Here is a 27,822-nt window from a genome sequence, read left to right on the forward strand (position 1 = left end):
TTTAATAATGAAAACTTTTCCTTGAAAACAAAAATAGATGGTATATTGTTTAATTATAAGCTAAAACATTAACATGTATTAACACTTAGATAAAATTGTAATAAACTTCAAGTAGTAGTAGAACTTTATAGGAAAATAGTGTCCGAGAAATCTCTTGAAGTGACGGAAGCTCGTTTCATTTTGCAATATGGATGTGATAACCTTTCTCAGTAAGTATACTAAGGTTGTCGAATACACGCATATTATGTATTTATTCTATTATTTATTGTTTATTACATAGATGTATTTCTTCAGAAAATTTTTACCGCCTTGCTGCATCAATTGGTACTTTTCATTAATTTTCACACTCGTAGAGGATCCGATATAAAGTTCGACCTGCACCGATCTGTTTAATGGATAAAAATTAGTTGTTATGTAATTTAGTATGTTAAAAATTATAAAAAACAGGGGGGCCCGATATAATTTTTTTCTGCCTATAACTAATTAATAATAATATTAAAAATTACTTTTTTTTTATAAATTACAAAAAAAGTTATCATCTATTTCTGCGCATTGTTCTTTTAACCAATGTTCTTTTGCCTGTCTAATTTTGGATTTCATTTGTTTATGCACATTTTTGTACATCTGATTATCTTTGTTATTATGCTGACGTCTTTCTTCCATTACATCTAAGATTTTCTCCGTCATCTATTGTTTCTTTTTGTATCCGGTTTGTGTCAGAATTTCTTTTTGACTTTTATCTATTTCTGTCTCTATTAACCTTTCAGAGATAACGTAGCATGATGGTACATAAAAGGTAACGTCGGACCCACAGTCCGCAAATCCAGAAAAGGTCCAAAAAGCAAATATTTTCGGGAAACGGTCTGAGAACTTGTCATATATTTAAAAAAAAAACACGAAAAAAACTGTTTGCACAAAAATTTAGTATCATTTGTATATAAACTCGTGCTTTGAAAATCAAAGTTAACATATATAGGTATCTTTTTCACATTTTGGGTACTATAAAACACAAAAACCCAAATTATACAAATACAAAACACATATTTCTAAGAAATTAAACACAGACTTAATAAAAAACAAATGTTTGAGCTGCATAGTAGATACCTATACATGTAATGAAATTTGACACTCCTTTTGGAACATCCAAGACTTCTGAGATTGGCTCCTTAATTTTTTTTCCATGTCGGCGACGTGGTTCTGTACTTCGAAATCTCCTTCCAAACTAGCATCGTCATGGATAAGATTCAACTTTTGGCTCAGAATCAGACAGAAATTCCGCATGAAGCTTTACAAGATAGGCTTGTTTTTTTCAAAACTCATATTCAAAATATCTGTATAAAAATAAGTTTATAATATCATTCATATATACGTAACACATAATCAGTATATCACTCATAATTATAAATCACATAAATATTTTTATTTGCCCTAGAAATAAAATATTTTATAATTGGATCTTACCTGAAGATTTGTTACAACTTGTATAACGTGCAGACTGACACTCCGCAAGTCAATATAACATCAAATACACTAGACTCAACTCTCACACCCCTTCCTGAATAAAGTGTCCCCTTGCTTGAAGCTATCGAGCACCCCACGACCTAGACCGTAATTAATCGTCAGAAATCGACCAATAACTCGGCAAGCGGACTCATAGTCCGCACGTTAACTCTGAAAGGTTAATAACCATGTTGTCTCCGTTTCAGTATTTTGCAGAATTTATTCTTTAACATTAATTAATCCTGTTACGGAGATGTTGAAGAGGAAGTACGACAACAAAGCTTGAAAGCAAGTAAAGCGGCGGGATCTCTTGACACAATCTGGAAGAACAAACACCTAAGACAAGACACAAAAGCAAGAATCTATAAAGCAGCAATTAGACCTATATTGACATACACGGCGGAGACAAGACCTACACATCTTAAACGAGACGACTACTATAGAAACAACAGAGATATCAGGAAAATACTTCGACGAATATCAGGAAAAAGTCTGTTGAATAGGGAGAGAAGCGAAAACATAAGAAGATCATGCAATGTAGAAGACATAAATGGATGGGTGAAAAAACGAAAACAGGAGTGGAACGAAGACATTAGTAGAATGGCAGAGGATAGGATAGTACAAATAGCACGAGATAAGTCACCAAATGAACGAAGAAATATTGGCAGACCAAGAAAAAGATGTTGCGATAATTTAAACAATTTAGGAGGCTAATATTGAAGAAGCTTTAAAACCTACATACAAGAAGGAAGAAGAAGAAGAAGATATTCATAAATCGGTTATTGATTTTATTTGTCAGACGTTGTTTTATAAGTGTGTTCCTTAGTTAACTTGTATCGATTTTTACATCTGTTGTTCTTCGTTTTATTATTTTCATTTTGAGACTAATTTTGGTCACTACTGGATTGTGATCTGATCGTATGTCGCCATTTTGATATGTTTATGCAGATATAATTGCGTTCCCGTATCTTTGTCTAATTAATACATAATCTATTTGGTTTCTTACAATTCTCCCTTCTTGATTTGCTGGTAACTTCCAAGTATATAGGTAGTCTTCTCTTTGGCATTTCAAACAATGTATTAGTTATGACAAAATTATTGTTTTGGCAAAATTCGATAAGCCTGTCACCCCTTTAGTGTCTGTTCCCAGACCGTAGCATCCTGTACATTCTTCTACTTTTTCTTCCCCAACCTTTGCGTTAAAATCTCCCATTATAATTGTAACATCCTGCGTTTTAATGGATTTTAAAATATTGTAACGAAAGAAAACTCTTGATCGGCGCCCGTAATAGTAAACAACAAGAGAATGACGTAATCTAATCTTCGCGGCGAGAATCCCGAGAATTCTGGAAGGTAAATCACGTGGGCGTGCTGGCAGACAAACGGATCGACTGGTATAGAGATGGGAGATATCGAGATGGGCGCGGATATTTCTGGAATGTTCCATTATAACTTTATCGCATATATAAATACGGCATATTTGTAAATAGAGTTTAGTCTTAAGCTAAAGTTTGTAAAGTAAACTTGTATAAATAAATAATAAAGTCGTAAATAAATACCCGAACGCTCGTTTTTGTTACAGTTGGTGTCGGTGTTCGGTAAACTTAGTGCGATATAAATAAGTGAATTACAGAGAGACTTTAAAAGACTTTTGAACTTTATTCGTCGGGAATAACCGGAGTGCGTTGATTGTTCGGTATTCGCAAAGACTTAAAATACATTGTGAAAAGTACGTGTGTGCCGACTAAAGATGTTGCTAGAAGAACTTTCGCTAAAACAGCTCCGTGAACAATTAGAAGAGTACGAGCAAGATGCCAGTGGATCCAAGAAAGTCCTGAAAGCACGACTCGAGGAGGTCCTCAAGAAGAATGGAGAGGACCCAAAGACGTTCCACTTCCAGACAGCAGAACAAGCGATCTTATCGAAATTTGAAAGTGTTTCTCAAGTAATTAAAGAAGTTAGTAGACAGAACAACGAGAAACTTGAAGAAGTTAGTAGAAAAAGCGACGAGAAATTCGAAAACGTTGCTAAAAGATTCGACGAGACTTCTCAAAAGATTGATGAAACTTTTAAAGAGGTCTGTAGGCAAAACAACGAAAAACTTGAAGAAGTTTGTAAACAGAACAATGAGAAATTTGAAGAAGTTTCTAGAACATTCGATAAGATACAGAAAAGTGTAGACGACAATAAAGAAATGTTAGAAGAGAAGATCAAACAACTAGAGACTATGGTAACCAATACGAAAGTCCTACCTTCAGTTAATGCAGTAGTTTTGGCCGTAGAAGAGAAGATCAAAGAATTAGAGAGCATGATAACCGATACAAAAGTGCAACCGTCAGTTCATGCAGTAGCTTTAGATCCTGTAGTGAAAGATGAACTACCGAGAGAAGAAATGTCGCATAATATGAGATTCAAATTACCACCATTTGATGGAAAGTCCTCTTGGTCCATATACCTTAAACAATTTGAAGCTATTGCGACCGCCAATCATTGGACCGAACAGGAAAAGGCTGTTTCCTTGACTGCTGCTTTACGAGGTGATGCTGCAGATATATTAAGGTCAATTCCCAAGGGTCAAGAAAATTGTTACCAGACCTTGTTCACTCGTCTAGAAAAACGCTATGGAGATGCCCATCTACAACAAGTATACAAAGCACAACTGCGAAGTAGAAGTCAACGAGCAAGTGAGAATCTGCAAGAATTTGAAGCAGATGTGGCTCGTGTGGTGCGGTTGGCTTATCCAGAGGTGCCAGACAGCGTTTTAGAAGAAATTGCAGTAGATACCTTCGTCAATGGGCTGAAAGATAATGAATTACAGAAAGCTTTACGACTAGCAAGACCGAAAGTTTTAGATGAAGCACTTGCTATTGCATTGGAACACGAAACGGCTAGTCAAACTTCACGAGGCCATAGAGTAAGAACCATTGAAGAAAGTGACGAACACAACGATGAACGTCTGGAGGAAATGATACGGAAAGTATTAAGTAATCAGATGCCAAAGAGACGCGAGCCTAGATGTTGGAATTGTGGAGACGTAGGCCACATTCGTCGTAATTGTAAGAAGATCGTACAGCCGTCGGAAAACTAGAGCGGGTCGACACCAAGGGGCAACTGCCGACCTCGAGAACTAGAGCCCCCATAGTAACTGTCAACCTTACGTCCTCCGGTGGAATCCACAACTTATACATCGAAGGTCGTATCAATAATAGATGTAGATCGTTTTTGGTGGATACAGGTGCAACGAGAACTATCGCACGCCCAGACGTAGTACGAGGCCACCATAAGTTATCACCTGCAACAGTAAAGCTTAGAACAGCGACTGGTGAGCTAATTAACACATATGGCGAGGCTAATATGTCAATATCCATTGGCCAGACCACAGTTGAACATCAAGTATTAATTGCCGAGATCTCCGACGAGTTTATATTGGGGATGGACGTACTAAGAAAAGTGGGGGCAATATTGGATGTTCAAAATGGAGTTCTCAGGATCAATGGTGAAGAGTTGCCCTTTCACGACGACAAAGAAGATGCCATCCGCTTACTAACTACATGTGACGTAACCATACCCGGTAATAGTGAGAAAGTTCTGATGACCATGCTTGATGGACACTGCCGAGAGGGAAGTTTAAGGATGGTCGAAGATGTGAATAATGTCGAGTTCCTAACGGCGAAAACTTTGGTAAAAGTTCGAGATGTCATTCCTGTAAGAGTTATGAATGTAAGGGAAACTGCTATTAAGTTAAGTAGAGGAGCTTTGATCGGACAGTGTGTTCCCGTGGCTTCCATTTGCTCTATGAATACCAATGAGAAATCATCAAAGTCAAAGTATCCAAAAGACCTTGTCCAGATAATTATTGAAAGATGCCAAGATCTTGACCATGAACGAACGGAAAAAGTGAGGTCTATGCTGATAGAGTACCAAGATGTTTTTGCTATTGATAAGAAGGATAAGGGCAAAACAAGCATAGTAACGCATAAAATAAATACCGGAGACGCTCAGCCAATCAGACAACGGCCTAGACGGCTTCCATTTGCGAAAAGAGATGAAGCCGAAGAGATTATCAAGGATATGGACAAACAAGGGGTAATTGAACCATCGAACAGTCCATGGACATCACCAGTAGTTCTGGTAAAGAAGAAAGATGGTTCGACGCGTTTTTGTATCGACTACCGCCAGCTCAATGCGGTAACAAAAAAAGATAGTTATCCTTTGCCCCGAATAGACGATACATTGGATACTCTCTCTGGTTCTCGATGGTTTTCCACACTCGATTTAAAAAGTGGATATTGGCAAGTAGACATGGAGCCAGTCGATCGGGAGAAAACCGCATTTTCGATAGGATCAGGGCTTTGGCAGTTTACGGCTATGCCGTTTGGTTTATGTAATGCCCCTGCCACATTTGAAAGATTAATGGAGGCAGTTTTAAGAGGTCTAACATGGAAAACATGCCTGGTTTACTTGGATGATGTAATTGTGGTTGGAAAGTCATTTGATGAACACGCCAAGAATTTAATAGAAGTCTTTCAACGATTGAGGGCAGCGAACTTGAAGTTAAGTCCAAAGAAATGTCACATGTTTCGACGAGAAGTTAAGTACTTGGGACATATTGTATCGAGTAACGGTGTAACAGCTGATCCTGAAAAGATTGAAGCAATTAAAGATTGGCCAGTACCAAAAGATAAACATGAAATTAGAAGTTTCCTTGGCCTATGTACATATTACCGACGATTTGTCAAAGGATTTGCCAATATCTCCAAGCCCCTAACAAAGTTGACGGAGGAGGGCAAAGAATATATATGGAGTGAAGAGTGCCAAAAAGCTTTCGAACAACTACAAATAGCTCTGATCAGTGCACCGATATTAAGCTACCCGGTACAGGCAGGAAAATTTGTTTTGGATACCGATGCTAGCAACAGTGCCATAGGAGCTGTTCTCTCCCAAATCCAGGATGGACAGGAAAAAGTCATCGCTTATTTCAGCAAAGTCCTGTCGAAACCAGAAAGAAACTATTGCGTTACCAGAAGAGAACTGCTGGGTGTAGTGAAGGCTTGCGAACATTTCCATAAATACTTGTATGGCAGAAAGTTCCTTCTTCGAACAGATCACGCTGCTCTAAAATGGCTCATACAATTCCGTAATCCAGAGGGCCAGATGGCAAGATGGTTAGAACGATTACAAGAATATGACTACGAGATAGAACATAGGGCCGGAAGAGTTCATTCAAATGCTGATGCCCTTTCGAGACGACCATGCAGTGCAAATTGTAATCACTGTGCCAAATTAGAGGAACGATTTTGCCCCGTGAGACGAACCACCGTAGTTAATGAACAATGGCAGCCCCAACAGTTACAACACGCCCAAGAAGATGATCCATGTATAAAAAGAGTATTGGATTGGATGCGTCGAGGTGAGAGACCTAGTTGGCAAAACATCAGTGCATGTAGTCCGGAAGTCAAGGCCTACTGGAGCCAATGGAATTGCCTGATACTAAAAGATGATCTTTTGTACAGAACCTTTGAGAACGATGATGGTACAGAATCTAAGCTTCAGTTGATTGTACCTAAAAGTAAAGTGTCAGAAGTATTGCATCAGTTGCATGACGGTACATCAGGTGGACACTTTGGTATTACGAAGACTCTGCAAAAGGTTCGAGAACGGTTCTATTGGGTGAACTGTAAAGATGATGTAAGAAGATGGTGCCAGAAATGTGAACTGTGTGCATCCGGTAATGGTCCAGTTGGTAAAAAGAGAGCACCCATGAGACAGTATAATGTTGGCAGTCCTATGGAAAGAGTAGCAATCGACATTGCAGGTCCATTTCCAGAAACTGATGCTGGAAATAAATACATCCTGGTAGCCATGGATTATTTTACGAAATGGACCGAGGCCTATGCATTACCAAATCAAGAAGCTGCTACCGTTGCAGAGGTACTTGTTAAAGAATTCTTCAGTCGATTTGGTGTTCCCTTGGAGATCCACTCCGACCAAGGGCGAAACTTTGAGTCGGCTCTTTTCCAAAACGTTTGTAAATTGATTGGTGTCAATAAGACCAGAACAACACCCCTGCATCCTCAATCAGATGGGATGGTCGAGAGGATGAACCGAACGATGGGTAAACACTTGTCCAAAGTTGTATCTGAAAATCAGCGAGATTGGGACCAACACATTCATTTATTCCTGATGGCCTACCGCTCGGCCGTAAATGAAACTACAGGTCAAACACCAACCTGCCTGATGTTGGGTCGTGAAGTTCGTTTGCCCTGCGACTTAGAGTTTGGCTGCAGACCTTCCGAGGAACATGTTGCAGGCGAAGAATATGTCGACCGCCTGAAGTTACGAATGAACAACATTCATGAATTTGCCCGACAACACATCCAGATAGCCAGTGACAGAATGAAAGATCAATATGATTCTCGATGCAAGAATGAAAGCTTCGAACTAGGTGATCTTGTCTGGCTTTATAATCCACAACGTCGTCGCGGCTTGTGTCCTAAACTGCAAAGACAATGGGAAGGACCTTATGAAGTTAAGAAGAAAATAAATGACGTAATATACAGAATTAAGAAGTTGCCAAACGGTAAACCAAAAGTTATTCACATAAATCGTCTTGCACCATATGCTGGCTCAAATGAAACAGAAGAAGCCCGAGTCCTCCAACAGGAGATGAAAGACGCCGCACAGCCAAGTTTTAATCAATTTATGTCAAATTACGCAGCGAGAAAGAGTGCTAGATTCGGCGTGACCACAGAAGTTCAGCAAGATCTGTTTGGTGTTCCAGAAAACGTCTCTCTAGCCCACTGTGTTGCCCAAGACCTCGAGATGACTAAAGGAATCTCGTCCGTATTCAATAGAAAGTTCGGCCGCCTGGACGAGTTAAGAAATCAACAACCTAAAATTGGAAGAGTACTGCGATTGGAAGATGGTCCTCGATCCTTGCTGTATATGGTGACCAGGAAGTCTTATACGGACACGCCAAGCTACGAGAACATATGGCGTGCTCTAACTAATTTGAAGAAAATCGTGTGTAATTATGACATCAAAGATTTGGCTTTACCAAAAATAGGCCATGCAGTAGAAAATTTGGATTGGAAGATTGTGAGAAGCATGCTTGAAGTGCTCTTCAGAGAAACTGGCGTACAAATCACTGTGTGTTGCATGAACCCGAAGATGTCGTACCCTTCAAAGACAGTAGACTGTTATTTCTTCTTGAAGGGTGTATGCAGAGCTGGAGAGTCGTGTAGATTCCGCCATCCTGGGCCTTCATGTAGAGTTGCTGATCGGGACGCTCAGATCTTAAGAGGGGAGTAGTGTAACGAAAAAAAACTCTTGATCGGCGCCCGTAATAGTAAACAACAAGAGAATGACGTAATCTAATCTTCGCGGCGAGAATCCCGAGAATTCTGGAAGGTAAATCACGTGGGCGTGCTGGCAGACAAACGGATCGACTGGTATAGAGATGGGAGATATCGAGATGGGCGCGGATATTTCTGGAATGTTCCATTATAACTTTATCGCATATATAAATACGGCATATTTGTAAATAGAGTTTAGTCTTAAGCTAAAGTTTGTAAAGTAAACTTGTATAAATAAATAATAAAGTCGTAAATAAATACCCGAACGCTCGTTTTTGTTACAATATTGTCTAGGTCTTAGTAAAAAGTTTCAATCTCTGGTTTGTCCGCAGTTGGAGCATAAACTTGTACGATATTTATTTTTGGTTTATTCTGGTTTTTTTGTAAGAAGATAATTCTGTTGGAGTATGGAATGAAATTTATTACTGCTTTATCAATGTTTTTGTTTAGTATTACCCCGACACTATATCTGTGTGAACCGTCTTGACTTCTAAAAATCCAAGTCGCTACTTTGCAAGGTTTTTGCATGTTGACGACCGGGGGGTAATTCGGGGGGTTGTTAGTCATGATGATTAACAATGGTCTCCCGCAAGGATCGGTGCTGGCCCCTCTACTCTTTAGCCTTTGTATAGCAGACTTACCTGAAACCACATCAAAGAAGTTCGGATATGCATATGACTGGGCACTTGCTACGAGCCATGTAGAATTGGAGACTACTGACCAAATATTAACAAACGACCTGGTTACCCTCGAGAGAGATTTCCGTCACTGGAGATTACAGCCCAATACCTCCAAGACGGAAGTATCATGCTTTCATTTAAACAACAGATTGGCTAATTACCAATTAAAAATCCACTTTGAAGACAGATTCCTCAATCATACCAAGTACCCAAAATATCTAGGTGTGACACTCGATAGAACGCTAAGCTTTAAAGAACATCTTACAAAGACGACTGCAGAACTTAGAACACGAAACAATATTCTACAAAAGTTATGCGGTACCACATGAGGTTCCTCAGCGACTACACTTAAGTCGACAGCCCTGGGACTCGTGTATCCCGTTGCAGAGTACTGTGCACCGGTATGGCTCAACAGCCCACACACCAAACGTGTTGATGCCCAACTAAACTAGGCTTTGCGTATGCACTAAGCCACATACGAGTAACTCCCTCATACATCCGTCGAGAACATGTACTTGTCAGGGAGTATAGAAAAACTGTGCTCCGCTCTCACATTCGTATTAACGACAGAAACATAAGTAGGCTTCGTTAAAAAAAACCCTCTGGATTCTGCAAGGATACTAATTGAAAGGAATATCGAAATAACCGACCGTTGGCAAGAATATTGGGAGAAGAATGCTCCTCCTGACATCCGGAATATGCCATGTATTACAAGCAAGCCAGAGGGTTTCAGTCAACCAACACGGATCTGGGCGACACTAAACAGAATTAGAACCAACTGTGGTAGGTGCTCTGACTCACTTTTTAAATGGGGAAAAAGAATGTGTGTGTACTTTGTACGCACGTAAGAAGTTATACTTCTATTATATGATTATATGATTATAAACGAAATTAATATACTTTTTATTTATATTTTATTTAAATATTAAATTAATTTATACTTACTACTTCTCAAACATGTTTATTAAAACAGTGCCAAAAAACACATTAAAAATGCCACAAATGATTTCTGAACATTAATTGTCGGAAAATTTTTTAACTAAATACGTATTTTCTGAAAATAAAATTTTATAATAAATATACTTACAATCATAAAATGTATAAAAAAAAATAAAAAAATAAAAGTTTCTATTGGGATTCGAACCAACTTACCACGCGGCTGGTATTTGCGTTGTATTGGGATTCACCCGCATTAAAACTTCGCCACAGAGATAGCTTGTCATTATGTGCGAAGATCGTCTAACTAAACAGATTAACCTTTTGACATTTTTAACTTATGTAAATCAAATTATTTTGATTTTGAATTGAAATGATTTAGCATTGAAAAAATACAACAAAACATAGAGTAAGAAGACAATATATTAGGTGAATATTGATAGAAATTTTGATGGTAATCAAATTATGTAAATAAAAGTATTACATACTACTTATGTATTTTGGTAGGTTCAAGGTAGGTATCGGAGCCCGTATAACGACTAATAAATTTCGCTATCACTTGCGTCGTGCAAAGTGGCTATGTTCAAATATCATAACAAAATTTGATCAACTATTTATAAAACACTTACCAGTGAAAGATTCTTTAGCTTTGAATAAGCGAGATCTGCGGCACTCATACTAGGCACAGTTTGATGAGCTTTCACATTGGCATGCAACAATCATCTCTTCTATGTAAATAAGTCCAAAAATATAATATGAAAACTATTTAAAAAGGCAGTATAACCATTAACTAACTTTTTGTTTTGTTGTTTCTCTTCCTACAAATTTTAAAACGCAACAAGCATACATTATAACCAAACCATGCACAGTCCCACAGCTGTGCCACAGCTGCCATATTGGATAATTTTTGTCATGTCATTTGAACATCCAATCAGAACAAAGTTATAATGCGCATGCGCCCGGTCGCTAGGTTTTCCCATATAAAATTTCACCGTCATTACGCCCGTAAAGAAGTATAACTTCAAAAATCTTCTCCTCCAAATTGCGATTGCGGTGCTGAAAGACAAACGATTAAGCATTTGGTGGAGGGATGTCCCATCAGATCGTACAGTGGCAATCGGTCCGATTTTTTAGTGGCGACCAGTGAGTCGATTGAATATGTTTACCAACTAAATTTTCATTTATAAAAATTAATTATTATTTATAATGTATTGTTATCTTTATTTATATACAAAAACTGTGATATAGCGATACGCTAAATAAATAAATACTAGGGATGCTCTAAGAGCCTTTAATGCATTGGTTTCCCGTTGCCTTATGCATCTCCATGCTGTTGACCATTTCTGGTTCGCCCGCCTTTAGAACTGATTTTCCATTTCTAGGACAAGAAGATAACTTACCGACTCTTCCACCCAAAGCTGTTGGTCGGTAAGTGGGGGATTGCTTATACCGGCAATCACTCGGACGTCAGAGCCTCGTTTGTTATCTGGCAGGATGTGCCGCATGATCGTGAACGAGATCATCTCACGTGCAAGTGAGGTTGACATTTGTAGGAGAGGCTATATATTGCGCATCACTATCCCTTGCATCCCTACCCTTACCCTACTGCTGTCTTACCCTATCCCTACCCTGATGGCAGTTTCCTCAATTTTTCATGACTTCGGCCTTTCAAGGGAATTTTTCATTGCTTCGGCTTTTTCTTCTGTCGTGTATACTATCCCATTTTCTCCTTGTAGTGGTGGAATACGTTTGTTTTCATTTCTTGTCTTGTTTGGTAATAAATAGGACCTACAGTATGTACATACTAATGATGTAACGAATGTCATTTTTTGAACATTCGCGAATGCGGATGCAAATGCGAATATTCAGTTTTTTTCAATTTTGTTTGTATTTTTGTAATGTTTTCTAAAGTTTTAATGAGAAGTTAATTGATATTTAGTTTAAATCAATCTGAATCTTAAGCTTTATTACATAATAACAAATAATAAAATAAAGTGAAGGTTGATAATGTGATTATACGAGGTTAAGTTACCTTTTCTTAACAAAAAAAGATAAGATGTTAAATAGATTTTGATTTTATTAACCTAATATTATCCTCTATTTTTTTGATGTTCATATTCGCAAAACATTCGCACAAACCTCACGAATACGAATGCGAATATGCAAAAACATGCGAATATTCGCGAATGCGAATATTCGTTACATCACTAGTACATACCTTATTAAACTAAACAATAACAATAACTATAAATAATATTTTCATACCAAATCGGAGCCACACATGTATTATGACTAGACAACGAGTTGTTTAAAGTAGATTAGATAACAGAATCGTTATCAAACCGCATATTATACTTTTATCGCATTTATGCTTAATATAATGCTCATCAGTACATTTATGTTTTTACCTTAATGATGTGATGTTCATATTTTGATGAATTTTTTAAAGTATTTCCAAAAGACATGTGCCAGATATTGGGTGACAGTTTTTATACTATTTTGGGTATGTTGATTATTTTTTGGTTTATTTAAGATTAACTCTTTAAAATACTAAACTTGTTCACCAAACTAAAATGCAAATTCCAAAGGTCAATGAAAGTCATACAGACTTATGAGCAGAATATGAGATCACTCTGAATTTTCTTTGTTTTCTCGTTATCTGAACTCTTGCTTCACCAGTTGTTGTGTGATTTTGCCCAATTACTGACTAAGCTCCACTCTATCTATTTTCTATTTTTGTTGTCCAGTTAGGTTTCTTCGTTCTGGTGATATATTCCCTAAACTGATCTTGCTATCTGCAGTTTGGTCTTCCTCTAGGTCTTGTTTTTGTAGGTTTCCACTTTAATATTTTCTTTTTTAATTTATCTTCTTCTCTTTTTAGTACATGTCAGAGCCATTTCAACCTTTGAGCCTTTATATATTTGACTATATCTTCTCCGTTAATTTGTTATTATTTATCTCGTTGTTAAAAAAATAATCGTCTAACTAAACTCTCCGTCTTGGATTTTTTTTGGTCAAAGAATTCTTCTGCGGATCTTCTTTACTATGTTTCTTAGCTTCTCTTCGTCTTTATTAATCATGCATATTGTCTCTGCTGCGTATGTTACTACACGTCTGATTGCTGTTTTATAATATATTTTCATTTCTCCGGACAATGAACATTCCATTTGACCCTAGGTTGATGGAAGACCGAACAAATTGGAAGAAAGTTGTACAGTAAGCCAGGACCCACGCAGGGTTGTAGCGTTATTTCTACGTGATGATGATGAGATGTAAATTCGTAGCACTGCTCAATCAATAATCGTGTTAGTTGGTAAGTGATGTCTATGGTCGATTTTCCGTTTCTAAAGCCTTATTTGGTATTGTCCTAGTATTTCCGTAGTGTCTTCGTGATTTCTATATAGTTACTGGTATCCCTTAGGTCGTCTTTTTTATATATCGTTATGTTACCCTTTTTCCATATAGACGGTGCTGTACCGTCGCGGTCGCCACCGTTAGCGAAATTATTCCGATTCGATTTTTTTGCACAAATTTATTCAAAAAGAGATCCTTATTACAAATCCACAGGGTGTCAGGCGGTGCCGTGGTCGATAAATTGTTTAAACAATTTTTTTTAAACAAATTCACAAAAAAAAAATTTTATTTCGAACAATTTTTTTTTTAGATAATTTGGGTCATTCTTAGCAAAAAAGGTATCTTGTCATTTTTCTTTAAAATTAATTGTTGTCGAGTTATACGCGATTTAAAATTTGAAAAATGCAAAAATGGCCATTTTCAAGGCTTAATAACTCGATTAGAAATTATATTATGAAAGTGAGAAAGTGATCAAATCAAAGTTTAAACCTTCCTTCACACGCAGTGGTTCCAAATGCCGAAAACGTGGTCATGAACATTTAAAAGCGTATACTGTTTATACATTTCGGAATTACTTTCGTTCTTAAGGGTTTTTGGCATCGCTGATTACGAATCTGACATTATTTTTTCTGAAAAACAAAATGGCGGATCCAACATGGCGGAAAGAAATTGAAAATAGCAATTAAAAAGGAAATTTTTTTGTCAAATTTGGTAGGTTAAGGTCGCTAATTACAAATCTAACATTACTTTTTTTTAAAACAAAATGGCGGATCCAATATGAACGAAAGAAATTCGAAAATTTTATTTTAACCGCATTTTTGTTTAAAAATTTTTATTATAAGGGACTTTTGAAACTGCAGATTACCAATAGATTTTCTTTATGAAGTACAATATTCAGAACTTATTACATTACTTATGTACAACTGCCCATACATACTCAACAATCGCCAGAATCATGTAATATGCGTCATTTCTTCCCACTTTTGTATTCAAACAACTGCCAGCAATGCATAGACAGTAATAGGCAGCTAAACCAAAGTGATTTTGTATCTCTTTACTATATATTTTAAGATTAATAAACATTAGTCTCAGAATTGTGCAGAATTTTGTACTTTTTGAATGCATCTTTACAAAATTTTAATTATTTCAAGTATGTTTTCACTATTTATGCATTAACAAATTTAAGGCATTTATTGTTAATAAATGTTGATTTAACTTACATCTTACATTACTACATACTTAAAAAAGAAGAATCTGCTTTACAGCGATAAAATTGATAAACTACAAAACGTTTTACAGCGTTTTCAATATACGCGTTCTTTATAACATTCCCTGCCGGCCAAAATAACCTAGGACATGGCTCACTTGTTACTGAGCTGCGAACCAGAATACATCCAGTCTGATCGTCATACCTAAGTATTAGTTAGTACTCTACAATAGTATGAGAAAACAACTGTAAACAAGAAAATCCCTAAATAGGGACTCTTTTTTCGCGTCATGACTACGTTTTCAGCATTTGGAACCACTGTGCTTCAAGGTCCTGAAGGAATTTTTGTCATTATTTTATTACAAAGCTGTTATTTTTAATTATTAATAATTAGCGCTATAGTCCAAGCTGTATCATCGAACCCGTTAGGTAAATTATTCCGATTCGTTTTTTTTGCACAAACTTGCTCAAAAAGAGGTCGTTATAACAAATCCATAGGGTGCCGGGAGGCGCGCCGCGGCTCGAAAATTGTTTAAACAATTTTTTTAACAAATTCAAAAAATCAATTTTTTCACTTCGTACATTTTTTTAGATTTATGGGTCATTCTGAGCAAAAAAGGTCTCTTGTGATTTTTCTCTAAAATTTATTGTTGTCGAGTTATATGCTATTTAAAATTTGAATAATGCGAAAATGGACATTTTCAAGGCTTAATGACTCTGGCTTAAATGAAGTGTATAGTAGTGATGTAACGAATGTCGTTTTTTGAACATTCGCGAATACGAATGCGAATATCTAATAACGACATTCGCGAATGCGGATGCGAATGTTCAGTTTTTTTTAATTTGTTTCTATTTTTGAAATGTTTTCTAAATTTACAATGAGAAGTTAATTGGTATTTAGTGTATGTATTGCCTTAATTATTAATGTGTATTCAGTGATTGTAATAATTTATCTACTGTACAACAAAAACTAATAATCAATCGAGAAAAGAGGAAAAGTGATAAAGTGATTTTTTAATAATACATGTATGTATACACCGTTCTTAGGCGTCAACGCCCTTCGGTAGGGATCTATGGAGGAGTATCACCAAGCCGGAAGCCCTTATCCCTTCCCGTACCGCTCCTCCATAGGCCGATCAGACGCCAGTTTATTCCAGACCAAGCCGTAGACTCTATTGAGTTTTATACTACGACGTTGGCCTTTTATAAATTTCATGACCTAGCTGAGGCTCGAACCAGCGACCGCAAATCGCAAATCCACTAAACTTGTCGATCGACTGAGCCCCAGCTAACTGGACCGTCAAGACCGACTTAATAATACATTAAGCGTCAAAATTAACGCACCACCTTAAAATGGGACATTTTTGAAGCCTCGTATTTTCTAAACCTGTTGTCCGATTTTAGTGATTTTTTTAGTATGCTATAGCTTTACTCTTCAGGAATAGCTTTATTCTTCTATGTAATAATATTGTTGCTAAACAGGTAAGTGTAATTGTATACCTCGTGTAACAATGATAGTGTGTTTTTTCCTCAAAGTTCGGAACAACCTGTGAAATATTCTAGCGTATATAAAATATTGAAATTAAAACTCAACTATAAATCAATCTGAACCTTAAGCTTTATTACATTATACCAAATACTAAACCACGTGAAGGCTGATAATCTGATTATACGAGGTTAAGTTATCTTTTTTTAATAAAAAAAGATGAGAAAGAGAATAGATTTTGATTTTATTAATCTAACGTTATTTTCAAATTATTTTTTCTCTGATATTCATATTCGCAAAACATTTGTACAAATTTTGCGAATGCGAACGCGAATATGCAAAAAGATGCGGATATTCGCGAATGCGAATGCGAATACGAATATTCGTTACATCACTAGTGTACAGTATATAGGGTTGTTCGTCTTTTAATGGTATACCCATTCCAGAGCATGATTACTTCCATTTCGTCAATGCCTCATTCATGTATATTTTGAAGATGGGTGTCAGAATGTGATAGATTGCAGCTTTGCCTTAGTCCCTTATTTGCCAAAAAATTCTCGGAGAACTGGTTCTTATTTTTGGAGAACTTGCTATATTTTTGAAGCAAGGTCATTGTAGAATCGTTGTATTACTATCACAAGTGTAGGTAATATTAATAGATGAGCTTTCCAGTACTTGCCATAGTACTTACTGGAAAGCTCATCCCAACAAAAATAAAATTTGTTTCATTTATTAATGTTTTGTATTTTGAGAACAATTTCCAAAGTGGGATTCAAAACGTCAAAATAATCTTAATTTAAAGTAAAAATTAAAAATTATTTTTGTTTAAGGTACTTCACAAAGATGTATCAGACTTCTAAGAACGGGTCTACGAACTTTTAGCGCAGAACGTCCAACGGCAACCGTCTTGTTAATTATTAGTTTCTGTGTTACAGTGTTACCCTTCGTTACGGCTACAGCACTAATGCCCCTTACCATAATGCTAGATTTAAGTAATGCTTTATCTACAAAAGGTAAATATAACTTTATAATTGAGGCCTATAGAATCAAAACTTGCTAGATCCATGTTTTGAAATTTTTCAGGAGACTAAAAAAACATTAAAAATATAAATTTTAAATATCATGAATTATCACACTAATTTGGTATAGAATCATTTTTCTGCATGCACCTTACATCTTCAGAAAGGGCCTAGCCGGGTAAGATAGTGAAAAGTGCCCCCAACTCAATTTAAATTCCATATAGGGCACTTTTTAGCACGTATAGAGGAACTCACTTTCTGAAATTTTTAGCCCCCTAGGTGGTCACGTGACCCCCCTAGAGCCTAATAAGTCTTTTTATGTTTTTATTTTTTATCTCAGCCGCATCAAGAGCTAGCCAAATACTTTATTTAAAAAAGTTATAAGTTTCAAAAAGATCTATATGAAAATTTTTTTTAAAATTTTTTGGCGGGAAATTCGAATTTTTAGAACAATTTTAAACTTTTAAATAACTCTGAAAAAAAAACTAAGACACTCGTTTTTATGAAAATCAATTATAATATGTATTTTTGCACAATATTTCACCCTGAATTTTTTCAGATTTTAAAATTGGTGAAACGTACCTTTAAAAATAAAAAACCGCATTTTTTCGGTTTTTTTTTCGTTTTTTGGTATACAAATTTATACATATTTTTCCAAAAAGGTAACACCGTCACTAGAATAGGTAAAAAACTGAAAAATAATTGGGGTTTGCTTTATAAATTTTTTTTGTAACGCCTTCCATTTTTAAGATACAGGGCGTTGAAGAAAACAAAATTTTACACATTTTTTATGATTTTGCTGAAACTACTGGCAACATTGTAATAAAACTTGGCGGGTTTTAAGAGGTAGTTATTGTGCGTGTTTTGACATACAATTAAGGATTTAATATTCATTATTGGCGCGCATACGGGTAATGGTCTAAACTTTTTAAAGAAAAAAAGATGGTACGCCAGAATATTTCAAATTAACAATCAATTTTGAATTCCTCGTTCCATTTGTGACAAAAAATCTATCTTCCCATTTTTTCATACGACGCGCCGTTTTGTTGCAAAAAATAAAATATCTTAACGCTTCCAAAGTATTCAAATTAATTTTTATAATGGATGTACGAGTTTATGTATGTAGATTGTAGATAATTATACTAGAAGTTCGAATGCTTTGTAAGGATTAAGATTTTTTGTCACAAATTGAACGAGGAATTCAAAAACGATTGAAAATTTTAAAATTTAAAATATGTCAGTGGCGTACTATCTTTATTCTTTAAAAAGTTCAGACCATTACCCCTATGCGCGCCAATGATGAATATCAAATCCTTAATTATATGTCAAAACATGCACAATAACTACCTCTTAAAACCCGCCAAGTTTTATTACAATGTTGCCAGTAGTTTCAGCAAAATCATAAAAAATGTGTAAAATTTTGTTTTCTTCAACGCCCTGTATCTTAAAAATGGATGGCGTTACAAAAAAATTTTATAAAGCAAACCCCAATTATTTTTCAGTTTTTTACCTATTCTAGTGACGGTGTTACCTTTTTGGAAAAATATGTATAAAATTGTATCAAAAAACGAAAAAAAAAACCAAAAAAATGCGGTTTTTTATTTTTAAAGGTACGTTTCACCAATTTTAAAAATCTGAAAAAATTCAGGGTGAAAGATTGAGCAAAAATACACGTTATAATTTATTTTCGTAAAAACGAGTGTCTTAGTTTTTTTTTCAAGTTATTTAAAAGTTTAAAATTGTTCTAAAAATTCGAATTTCCCGCCAAAAAATAAAAAAAATTTTCATATAGATCTTTTTGAAACTTATAACTTTTTTAAATAAAGTTTTTGGCTAGATCTTGATGCGGCTGAGATAAAAAATAAAAACATAAAAAGACTTATTAGGCTCTAGGGGGGTCACGTGACCACCTAGGGGGCTAAAAATTTCAGAAAGTGAGTTCCTCTATACGTGCTAAAAAGTGGCCTATATGGAATTTAAATCGAGTTAGGGGCACTTTTCACCATCTTACCCGGCTAGGCCCTTTGTACTTTGAGTTTGGATTTAGCAGATTTTGATTCTACATAATATTGTCCAAATTCCTCATGTTAAACTACTTTTAGGCGCAATTAATGCACTAAAAGTGGGTATTGCACCATTTTGATAGGAAAACATACAAAATATATAAGAAAAAGAAGTACTTTATTCGCAGTGGCATAACTAGGGGAATTTTGGGGGTTATAACTCCCCCCTCATTGGAATGTACTTTGAGCTTAAATTGGCGGTATTCTATACACCTAGAAACCCTCCAGTACTTATAACCCTCCCCTTAGGATCATCCTGGTTACGCCATTGCTTTATTGTTCATAAAAGTAATGGACATAGCAGGGTTTAATACTAACGTCAATATTCCACTGGCATTTTAAAGCGGATTTAGAATGTTTTGAGCCGAAACCTTATGCCTGTAGATTAATATATACTTAAACTTTGAAAATATGTAAAAAAAACGAAAACGAAAAATTTGAATTTAGCAGGTTTTGATTCTGATGGGCTCAATTTAAAAAAACTTGTCAATGTCACGTTGAGTTCTTTCTCTTTGTAGCCGATAAAAGCCATGATTCTCCTGACCAATTTTTGACCATTAGTCCAGGCAGGATCTGTCGAAAAGCAGACCATATAATAGACATTTTCCATAGGAGTCTATTTTTTGTTGGAATCCAGTGGCGGCTCGTGATTTTTACAATAGGGGAGGCTATACCTAACTGTAAAATATCTAGACAAATTTGTACTAGCAAAAAAAATCCGCCAAAAAAATCTAATTAAGGCCCCTTTTTTTTGGCAATTTTTATTTACATTTTATAATATCATCATAATTTCATATCATTTTAAAAATAGTTAGTCTAATTGTAAAAGTGTATTACCAAAGTTTGTGTCGTTTATTTGTTAACAATTCTATCTCTATAAGTAGATATGTATATCAAAATAAATACAGAGTTGAACTTTTGCAGTCCATACAGGTTGAAGGTTCACATTTTTTAAGGTACTCAACTGAATTTTTTTAATTCTAAAAGCGGCCTACTGCGAATCCAAAAACACGGTAAATTACCGATATTTTGCTTTGCACTACAGATATCGGAAAAAGTTATTTGAACAAGTTGTTCCAAATATTATTCTAACCCCATATACCAAATTTCATCACAAAATTCGCACTTTTAGTTTTTTCATTATTTGAGTCAGGATCCTAAAATTGCAGAGGAGGCTGCTGGACTGCGCGGAGCATTTGCAAGTGAGTTTTTCAGGCTCCAGTTTTAGGATCCTGACTACAAATATTGAAAAAACTAAAAGAGCGAATTTTGTGATGAAATTTGGTATGTGGGGTTAGAACATTATTTGGAACAACTTGTTCAAATAACTTTTTCCGATATCTCTAACGCGAAGAAAAATAGCAAAGTAAACAAAACAGTGTAGCATGTGTAAAAAATTTATGGGGAGGCTAAGCCTTCCTTGCCTCCTCTGACCAGCCGCCACTGTTGGATTCACTTCAGGATGTACCCAGAGGCGCATTTGAAGATTTGTCGCACCTGGGCTATCCACGATGTGCCGTCCTTGAGCTATCGACAATTTGCCGCCCTCCCCTCCGCCATTATTTGCTTTTTACCAAAATTTGCCGCCCCCTGAATTCTGCCGCACTGGGCTATAGCCCATATGTAAATCCAGCCCTGGATGTACCTTGTATCAATTATTACGATATGAGCCAGTCGTCAACACAATCTGAAAAAAATAATCAATTTTTTTTATTCTTGCGCCAATATTTTCGCCTATAACTCGTCTACAAAAAATATTGAAGGTAATAGTGTCGCTTTTCAATTTTACATAACATTTGACTAACTAGAAATTGAAAACTTACAGCTCTTATATTCCTCCTAGAAAAACCTTATAACATGACTGAATTTTCTAAAAGTTTGCTAAATTTAGTTAGCATGTGTTTAATAGTTTTTGCCTAATTGTTATGCAATCCAGGGTTCGAAAAAAATTTGCACATTTACGAACTTTATTCTGGGTCCAAAATAAGAACTGTAAATAGTCATTTTTTACATATTATAAAGAAAAACTCAAACTTTCAAACGCACTTTGAAAAATTGAAATCTGTCAACTAGGAGCCTAGTGAGTTTTCAAAAAATTTTAAATCTTTCAATTTAGCGTAAAAAATCGCTGGAAGTGCATTTTTAAACATAAAAAATAAATTTTCAATTTTAGTCTAGTCGCAACATAGGGGGTCCCGTAGGAAATTCTAGCTCGCCGTGATTTGATGGTGGTATTATAGGTTTGTTGGGTCGCTGAATCTAATGGAAGTAGTCTGAAAGCCCAAATATGGTGCGTTTAATTGTTATTAACAAATTATGGTAAAATTAGGTATTTTTGAGGTATTATTAGAAGCCCTGTAGAGAAATTGATAGTATTAAGGTCCTCTCTGGTGTATTTTTGGTCGCTGAATCGAATGCGACTAGTCGCGATTACTCAAAATATGCTTTTATTTTGTTAATAACAAAATAATTGTTTATTCGCCGAAAAGATCGAAATAATGCGCTATCTACAGCAAGTTTGTAGTCTTTTTCATAGTATTTTTATACTCTAAATCGATTGCCACTATACTAAATTTAAAATCAAGATGCAGTAGAAATAAACAAACCAAGACAAGTTAAATACTACTAGGAGCACTGCCGAATCATAATTTACAATGTATAAAGTTTGGAAATCATAATTTGGGATTTACAATGTATATAAATTGTAAATTATGATTCGGGAGTGCCCCTAGTAGCATGTAACGTGTCTTGGTTTGTTTATTTCTACTGAATCTTGATTGTAAATTTAGTATAGTCGTGATAGCTTAAACCACGTTCCGACTTTGTTATTAATAAATTAATTATTGCAAAAATAACGGTTTATAGTACGTTTACTCGCGGTTTTTGCTCTAAATTTTAAAAAACCGTACACGTATCTAACATGTCAAACAAAACAAGTGATATTATGCCGATGTGTGATTTTACCCTGGGGTCGAGTTTCAACTCTTTTCGGGGGTGAAAAAAGAAACCTTTAAAATAAGTCCGGAAGTGGATAAACTAATTAATTCTAAGCAACTTTTGTTCTATACAGTTTTTTTCACTAAGTCAATACTTTTCGAGTTATTTGCGAGCGAATATGTTCATTTTTCACAAAAAAAGTTTTTGGTGGTTTTATAAGCACTTTCGAACTGATGGAACTTATATAAATACAACATGAGTAAAGCAACTTGTGAAGCGGCAACGATTAATTTCATTTGAGATGCTAGTTAGGGGGAGATTTTCCCGTTTTTTGTTACCAAAAAAAAGGGACCAACTTTATTTTGAGCGTAACTTGCTTATTTTCATACTAGATACTTTTTCAAAAAAAAAACAAGAATAAAGTTATTTTTAAAAGCTTTAATGAGTTTTCCACAAAAAGTGCTTCATTTTTTGGTTATTTTATGTTGAAATATTCGATTTGGGATTGTTGTTCATTAGTTACAACTCCACTTCTACTGAGTCTACGGACCTTAAACATACACCATTTTGTTCACTTTTTTATAGTCCATATTTTTGCTAAGAAAATGTTTTTGAAAAAATACTTACTTTTTGAGTTATTTGCGAAAAACCGTCTAAAAACGTGGGGTTTTTGTTGAAAAATGAACATATTCACTCGCAAATAACTCAAAAGTATTGACTTAGTCAAAACATTGTATAGAACAAAAGTTGCATAGAATTAATCAGTGTATCCACTCCCGGACTTATTTTAAAGGCTTCTTTTTTCACCCCCGAAAAGGGGCGACACTCATCCCCAGGGTAAAAGCATACATCGGCACAATATCACTTGTTTTGTTTGACATGTTAACTACGTGTGTGCTAAATTTCATGTCAATCCAAGTGGTTTTTTAAAATTTAGAGCAAAACCGTGAGTAAACGTACTATAAACCGTTATTTTTGCAATAATTTATTAATAACAAAGTCGGAACGTGGTTTAAGCTATCACGACTAGTGGCAATCGATTTAGCGTATAAAAATACTATGAAAAAGGCTGCAAACTTGTTGTTGAATAAACAATTATTTTGTTATTAACAAAATAAGTACATAATATTTTGAGTAATCGCGACTAGTCGCATTCGATTCAGCAACAAAAAATACACCAGAGAAGACCTTAACAATATCAATTTATTTACAGGGCTTCTAATAATTCCTGAAAAATACCTAATTTTACCATAATTTGTTAATAACAATTAAACGCACCATATTTGGGCTTCCAGACCACTTCCATTGGATTCAGCGACCCAAAACCTATAATACGACCATCAAATCACGGCGAGCTAGAATTTCCCACAGGACCCCCTATGTTGCGACTAGACTAACTCGCCTGAACCACATAATATATTTTATTTAAAGCAGATAAAAAACGTTGTTTGCTAATTTTTTTAATGCATCACTAATAATTATTTTCTTTAATTATGTAGATATACATTAAAATGACCAAGTCATTAGCAATATTAGTGTATTTAATTTTTTATAGCGTACAAAATTTAATGCACTTTATCTAACGCATATAAATTAGTATTACGTACACGTCACAGTTTTAAAATAAAAAATAATGTAAGCAGTAGGTAATATTTACTTACGTAGAATAAAAATTTTCTATTTGATTAGATTACCTTATTATAAGATTTCAAAAGAAATTAATGCCCGGTTGCACCAACAGATCTTAAGCTTAAGTCGAGAATATCATAAGAATTAATATAATATAATTATAATATATTACAATAAGAATACCATAATATAATAATAGATATAATTGATAATAAGGTAAGAATCTAAAATTATGGTGCAACGTAAGTGATACTCAAGGAGGCCCTATCTATAAGTAGAGCTTAGCTAAGCTGGAGCTTAAGATCTGTTGGTGCAACCAGGCATAAAAGACGCATTGAAATAGCAAGGTCTGGCTTCATGAACATGCGTAAAATGCTCTGTAACCCCAAGCTATCAGTCACAATAAGATTGAGAACACTAAAGTGTTATGTGTGGTGTCTATTACTGTATAGCTGTGAGACCTGGACATTAAAACAGTATGACGTCAACAAACTGAATTCATTCGAAATTTGGAATACAATAATGCCGAATAAGCTAGACCAGCAGAACTACAAATGAAGAAGTACTGGAAATAATGAACACACATCCTCATCTGGTCAATACAATCAAAATTAGAAAGACGTCATATCTAGGACACATAATGCGCCATAGGGAATTTGAGCAGCTCCAGGTAATATTAGAAGGCAAAATCGAAGGTAAAAGGGGTATAGGAAGGAAGAAAAAATCCTGGCTCCAAACCATCAGAGATTGGACCCACACAACAGGGAATGACTTAATTCATCAAGCACAGAACAGAGAGAAATTTGCCATATTGATCGCTAACCTCAATAAAGAAGGCACTTAGGAAGAGGAGGACCTTAATAGGTACTTTGATCTACGAACGGTTGTAAAGTCTATGTTGGTTATCAACAATGGATATAGTCGGTTCTCTAAACTCAGACACAACTGGCTAGTGATTTTAGTAGGTAATATTTTGGCCAATTTTACGAAAATTGGCAAAATTACTAACTATATAGTACAACTAGTTAGTAATGTTAGTAATTTTTTTTTGCCAATTTTACCAAATTGGCAAAATTACCTGCTAAAATCACTAGCCAGTTGTGTCTGAGTTTAGCGAACCGACTATAGAAACTATTTTTAATTTTTAATAAATGAAAAAATTTCCTTCCGAGCTGAGATTCGAACTCACAGCCCATGGATCCACAGGTAGGCTGTCTTATCACTGAGCCACAGAGGGGGTAAAATATATTTAAAAAGCGCACATTTGAATATACAGTGTGTCTGCGTAACTTGGAACCATATGGGAAACTTTTTACCAATCAATTTTACGAAAAAAAGTTATTCTTCATAAAGTGCTCTGCATAGTCTAAAACCTAAGACGGAATCATCAGATATCAAATTTTATCAATAATATACGAGGTATGTCCAAAAATATGAATTTCGCTCAAGAGTAAAGTGCCCTTATATTTCACAATATCGAAAATTGTTATTAAGAAAAGGTGTTTGTAATTAAAAATTATGTTATAATGTGCATTTACACTCTCATAATTGAAAAAAAATTTTTTGAAATTTTTCCTCAAATTACGGATACCCAACATCATTTTTATTTAAGATATTATTATAGATTTGAAGTCTGAATTTGATAAAATGTCTGAATAGTCAAAAAACTAAGATGCAATCATAACATATCAATTTTTTTCAATTTTATACGAGGTATGTCAAAAAATATGAATTTCGCTCAAGAGTAAAATAGCTTTATAGTTCACAATATTTCAACTAGAAGGATGCAATTTCATATTGAAACATAGTTTTTAATTCTAGACAAGGCGGAAACGGCGGGTTCGTTGGGAAAAATATTCCCATGAGATATTTTTGCATAATCACATGCGTGAGACATCCCAGAATAAGGTTCAAGAAGTCGCCCACGAGAAAAGTGGGCCAATTTTTTTTTAACAATTTTTTTTAATCAAATTGCAAAAATCAATATTTTGGCCCGGACTAATTTTTTTTAGGTTTTTTGGACCATTCTGGACAAAAAAGGTCTCTTATAATTTTTCTCTAAAGTTGATCTTTTTCGAGTTATAAGCAAGTTAAAATTTGAAAAACGCGAAAATGGCCATTTTTAAGGCTTAATAACTCGGTCAAAAATTATTATTTTGAAAGTCAGAAAGTGACTAAATCAAAGCTTAAAGTCGCCGTAACATGATCCTGAAGAAATCTGTGTCATTAATTTACTACTAAGCTGTTATTTTTAATTAATAACAATGAGTGGTTGTATCGTATTGACGCTGCTGTAAATGTGAGTGCGAGTAAGATGCACAATTGGACTGCTGGAATAGCTTCTCTCTCGCACTCAGCATTTACAGCCCCGCACACGTGCATGGCGCTTATTATTATTACTTAAAAATAACAGCTTAGTAATAAAATAATGACAAAAATTTCTTCAGAATCTTGTTGGGCTTCAAACTTTGATTTAGTCATATATTGACTTTCATAATAATAACTTTTAACCGAGTTATTAAGCCTTGAAAATCGCAATTTTTCGTTTTTTTCAATTTTAAATTGCTTATAAGTCGAAAAAGATCAACTGTAGAGAAAAATTATAAGAGACCTTTTTTGTCCAGAATGGTCCAAAAAATTAAAGAAAAAATTGTTTGGGCCAAAAATATTGACTTTTGCAATTTGATTAAAAAAAATTGTTAAAAAAAAATTGGCCCACTTTTCACTTGGGCGACTTCTTGAACCTTATTCTGGGATGTCTCACGAATGTGATTATGCAAAAAAATCTCATGGGAATATTTTTCCCTTCGAACCCGCTGTTTCCGCCTTGTCTATTCTGAACAACTTTTTATTGTAACAAACTTCAATATTGTGAAAAATAAAGGTACTTTACTCTTCAGAGAAATTCATATTTTTTGACATATCTCGTATAAAATTGGTAAAATTTAATACCTTATAATTGTATCTTGATTGTTAGACTATGATCAACTTTTTATAAAGGATAACTTTTTTTCGTAAAATTAATAATAACGGAGCTATCTTAAATAAAAATGATTTGGGTGTCCGTGACCTGAGGAAAATTTACCAAAAATTTTTTTTCAATTAGAAGAGTGTAAATGCTGGTTATAACATAATTTTTAATTACAAACAACTTTTCTCAATAACAATTTTCAATATTGTGAAATATGTAGGCACTTTATTCTTGAGCGAAATTCATATTTTTTGACATACCTCGTATACTGTTGATAAAATTTGATATTCGATGATTGCGTCTTATCTGAAAGTTTCCATATGGTTCCAAGTTACGCAGACACACTGTATAAGAGATGACGGCTCCCATCGTTTTTATTAGTTTTAAAAATAATGACAAAACCACAAAGTGGTTTCCACATTGTATACAAATGTATTTATACTTTGATTTTGTTTGTTGCAGGGTTGTTTTATGTTTTATACTCTCTATTCTTCCAAGTTTCAATTTTGATGTTGGTGATAGTTATACTTTTTGGTTTTGCTTTTACAATAGCAACATTAGCTACAATATTTCATAAATATAATATTATTCCGAAGTAAGATAATTGAAATATAATCACTGTGATATTTTTTATTTGATTTACATAAACTGTACCTGAACTAAATAAAAGTTATGTTTATATTTA

At 34.8% G+C, this 27,822-nt stretch overlaps 1 protein-coding gene across 2 annotated transcripts; it reads left to right on the forward strand.

Moving 5' to 3' along the window:
- Positions 1–27,822, forward strand: LOC114342534 (uncharacterized). 2 transcript variants are annotated; one of them, XM_028293355.2, is made up of 3 exons: positions 1–209; positions 17,349–17,531; positions 27,600–27,822. In XM_028293355.2, exons 1-3 carry the CDS (start codon positions 188–190, stop codon positions 27,734–27,736), a joined length of 342 nt encoding a protein of 113 aa, XP_028149156.1. In that variant the 5' UTR covers positions 1–187; the 3' UTR covers positions 27,737–27,822. The 2 variants fall into 2 exon arrangements, with proteins under 2 accessions (XP_028149156.1, XP_028149149.1); XM_028293348.2 differs by lacking the exon at positions 1–209 and adding an exon at positions 12,808–12,974.

This window comes from Diabrotica virgifera, chromosome 3, assembly GCF_917563875.1.
Source record: "Diabrotica virgifera virgifera chromosome 3, PGI_DIABVI_V3a".
Lineage (NCBI taxonomy): Eukaryota > Metazoa > Arthropoda > Insecta > Coleoptera > Chrysomelidae > Diabrotica > Diabrotica virgifera.

Bases quoted from the DNA above. Each gene is read 5' to 3' on its own strand.
- LOC114342534 (XM_028293348.2), top strand. From the start codon at position 12,935: ATGTGCCAGATATTGGGTGACAGTTTTTATACTATTTTGG. The intron at 12,975-17,348 runs GTATGTTGATTA...TTTTTGTTTAAG, and splicing joins CAGTTTTTATACTATTTTGG to GTACTTCACAAAGATGTATC. The intron at 17,532-27,599 runs GTAAATATAACT...TGTTTGTTGCAG, and splicing joins TAATGCTTTATCTACAAAAG to GGTTGTTTTATGTTTTATAC.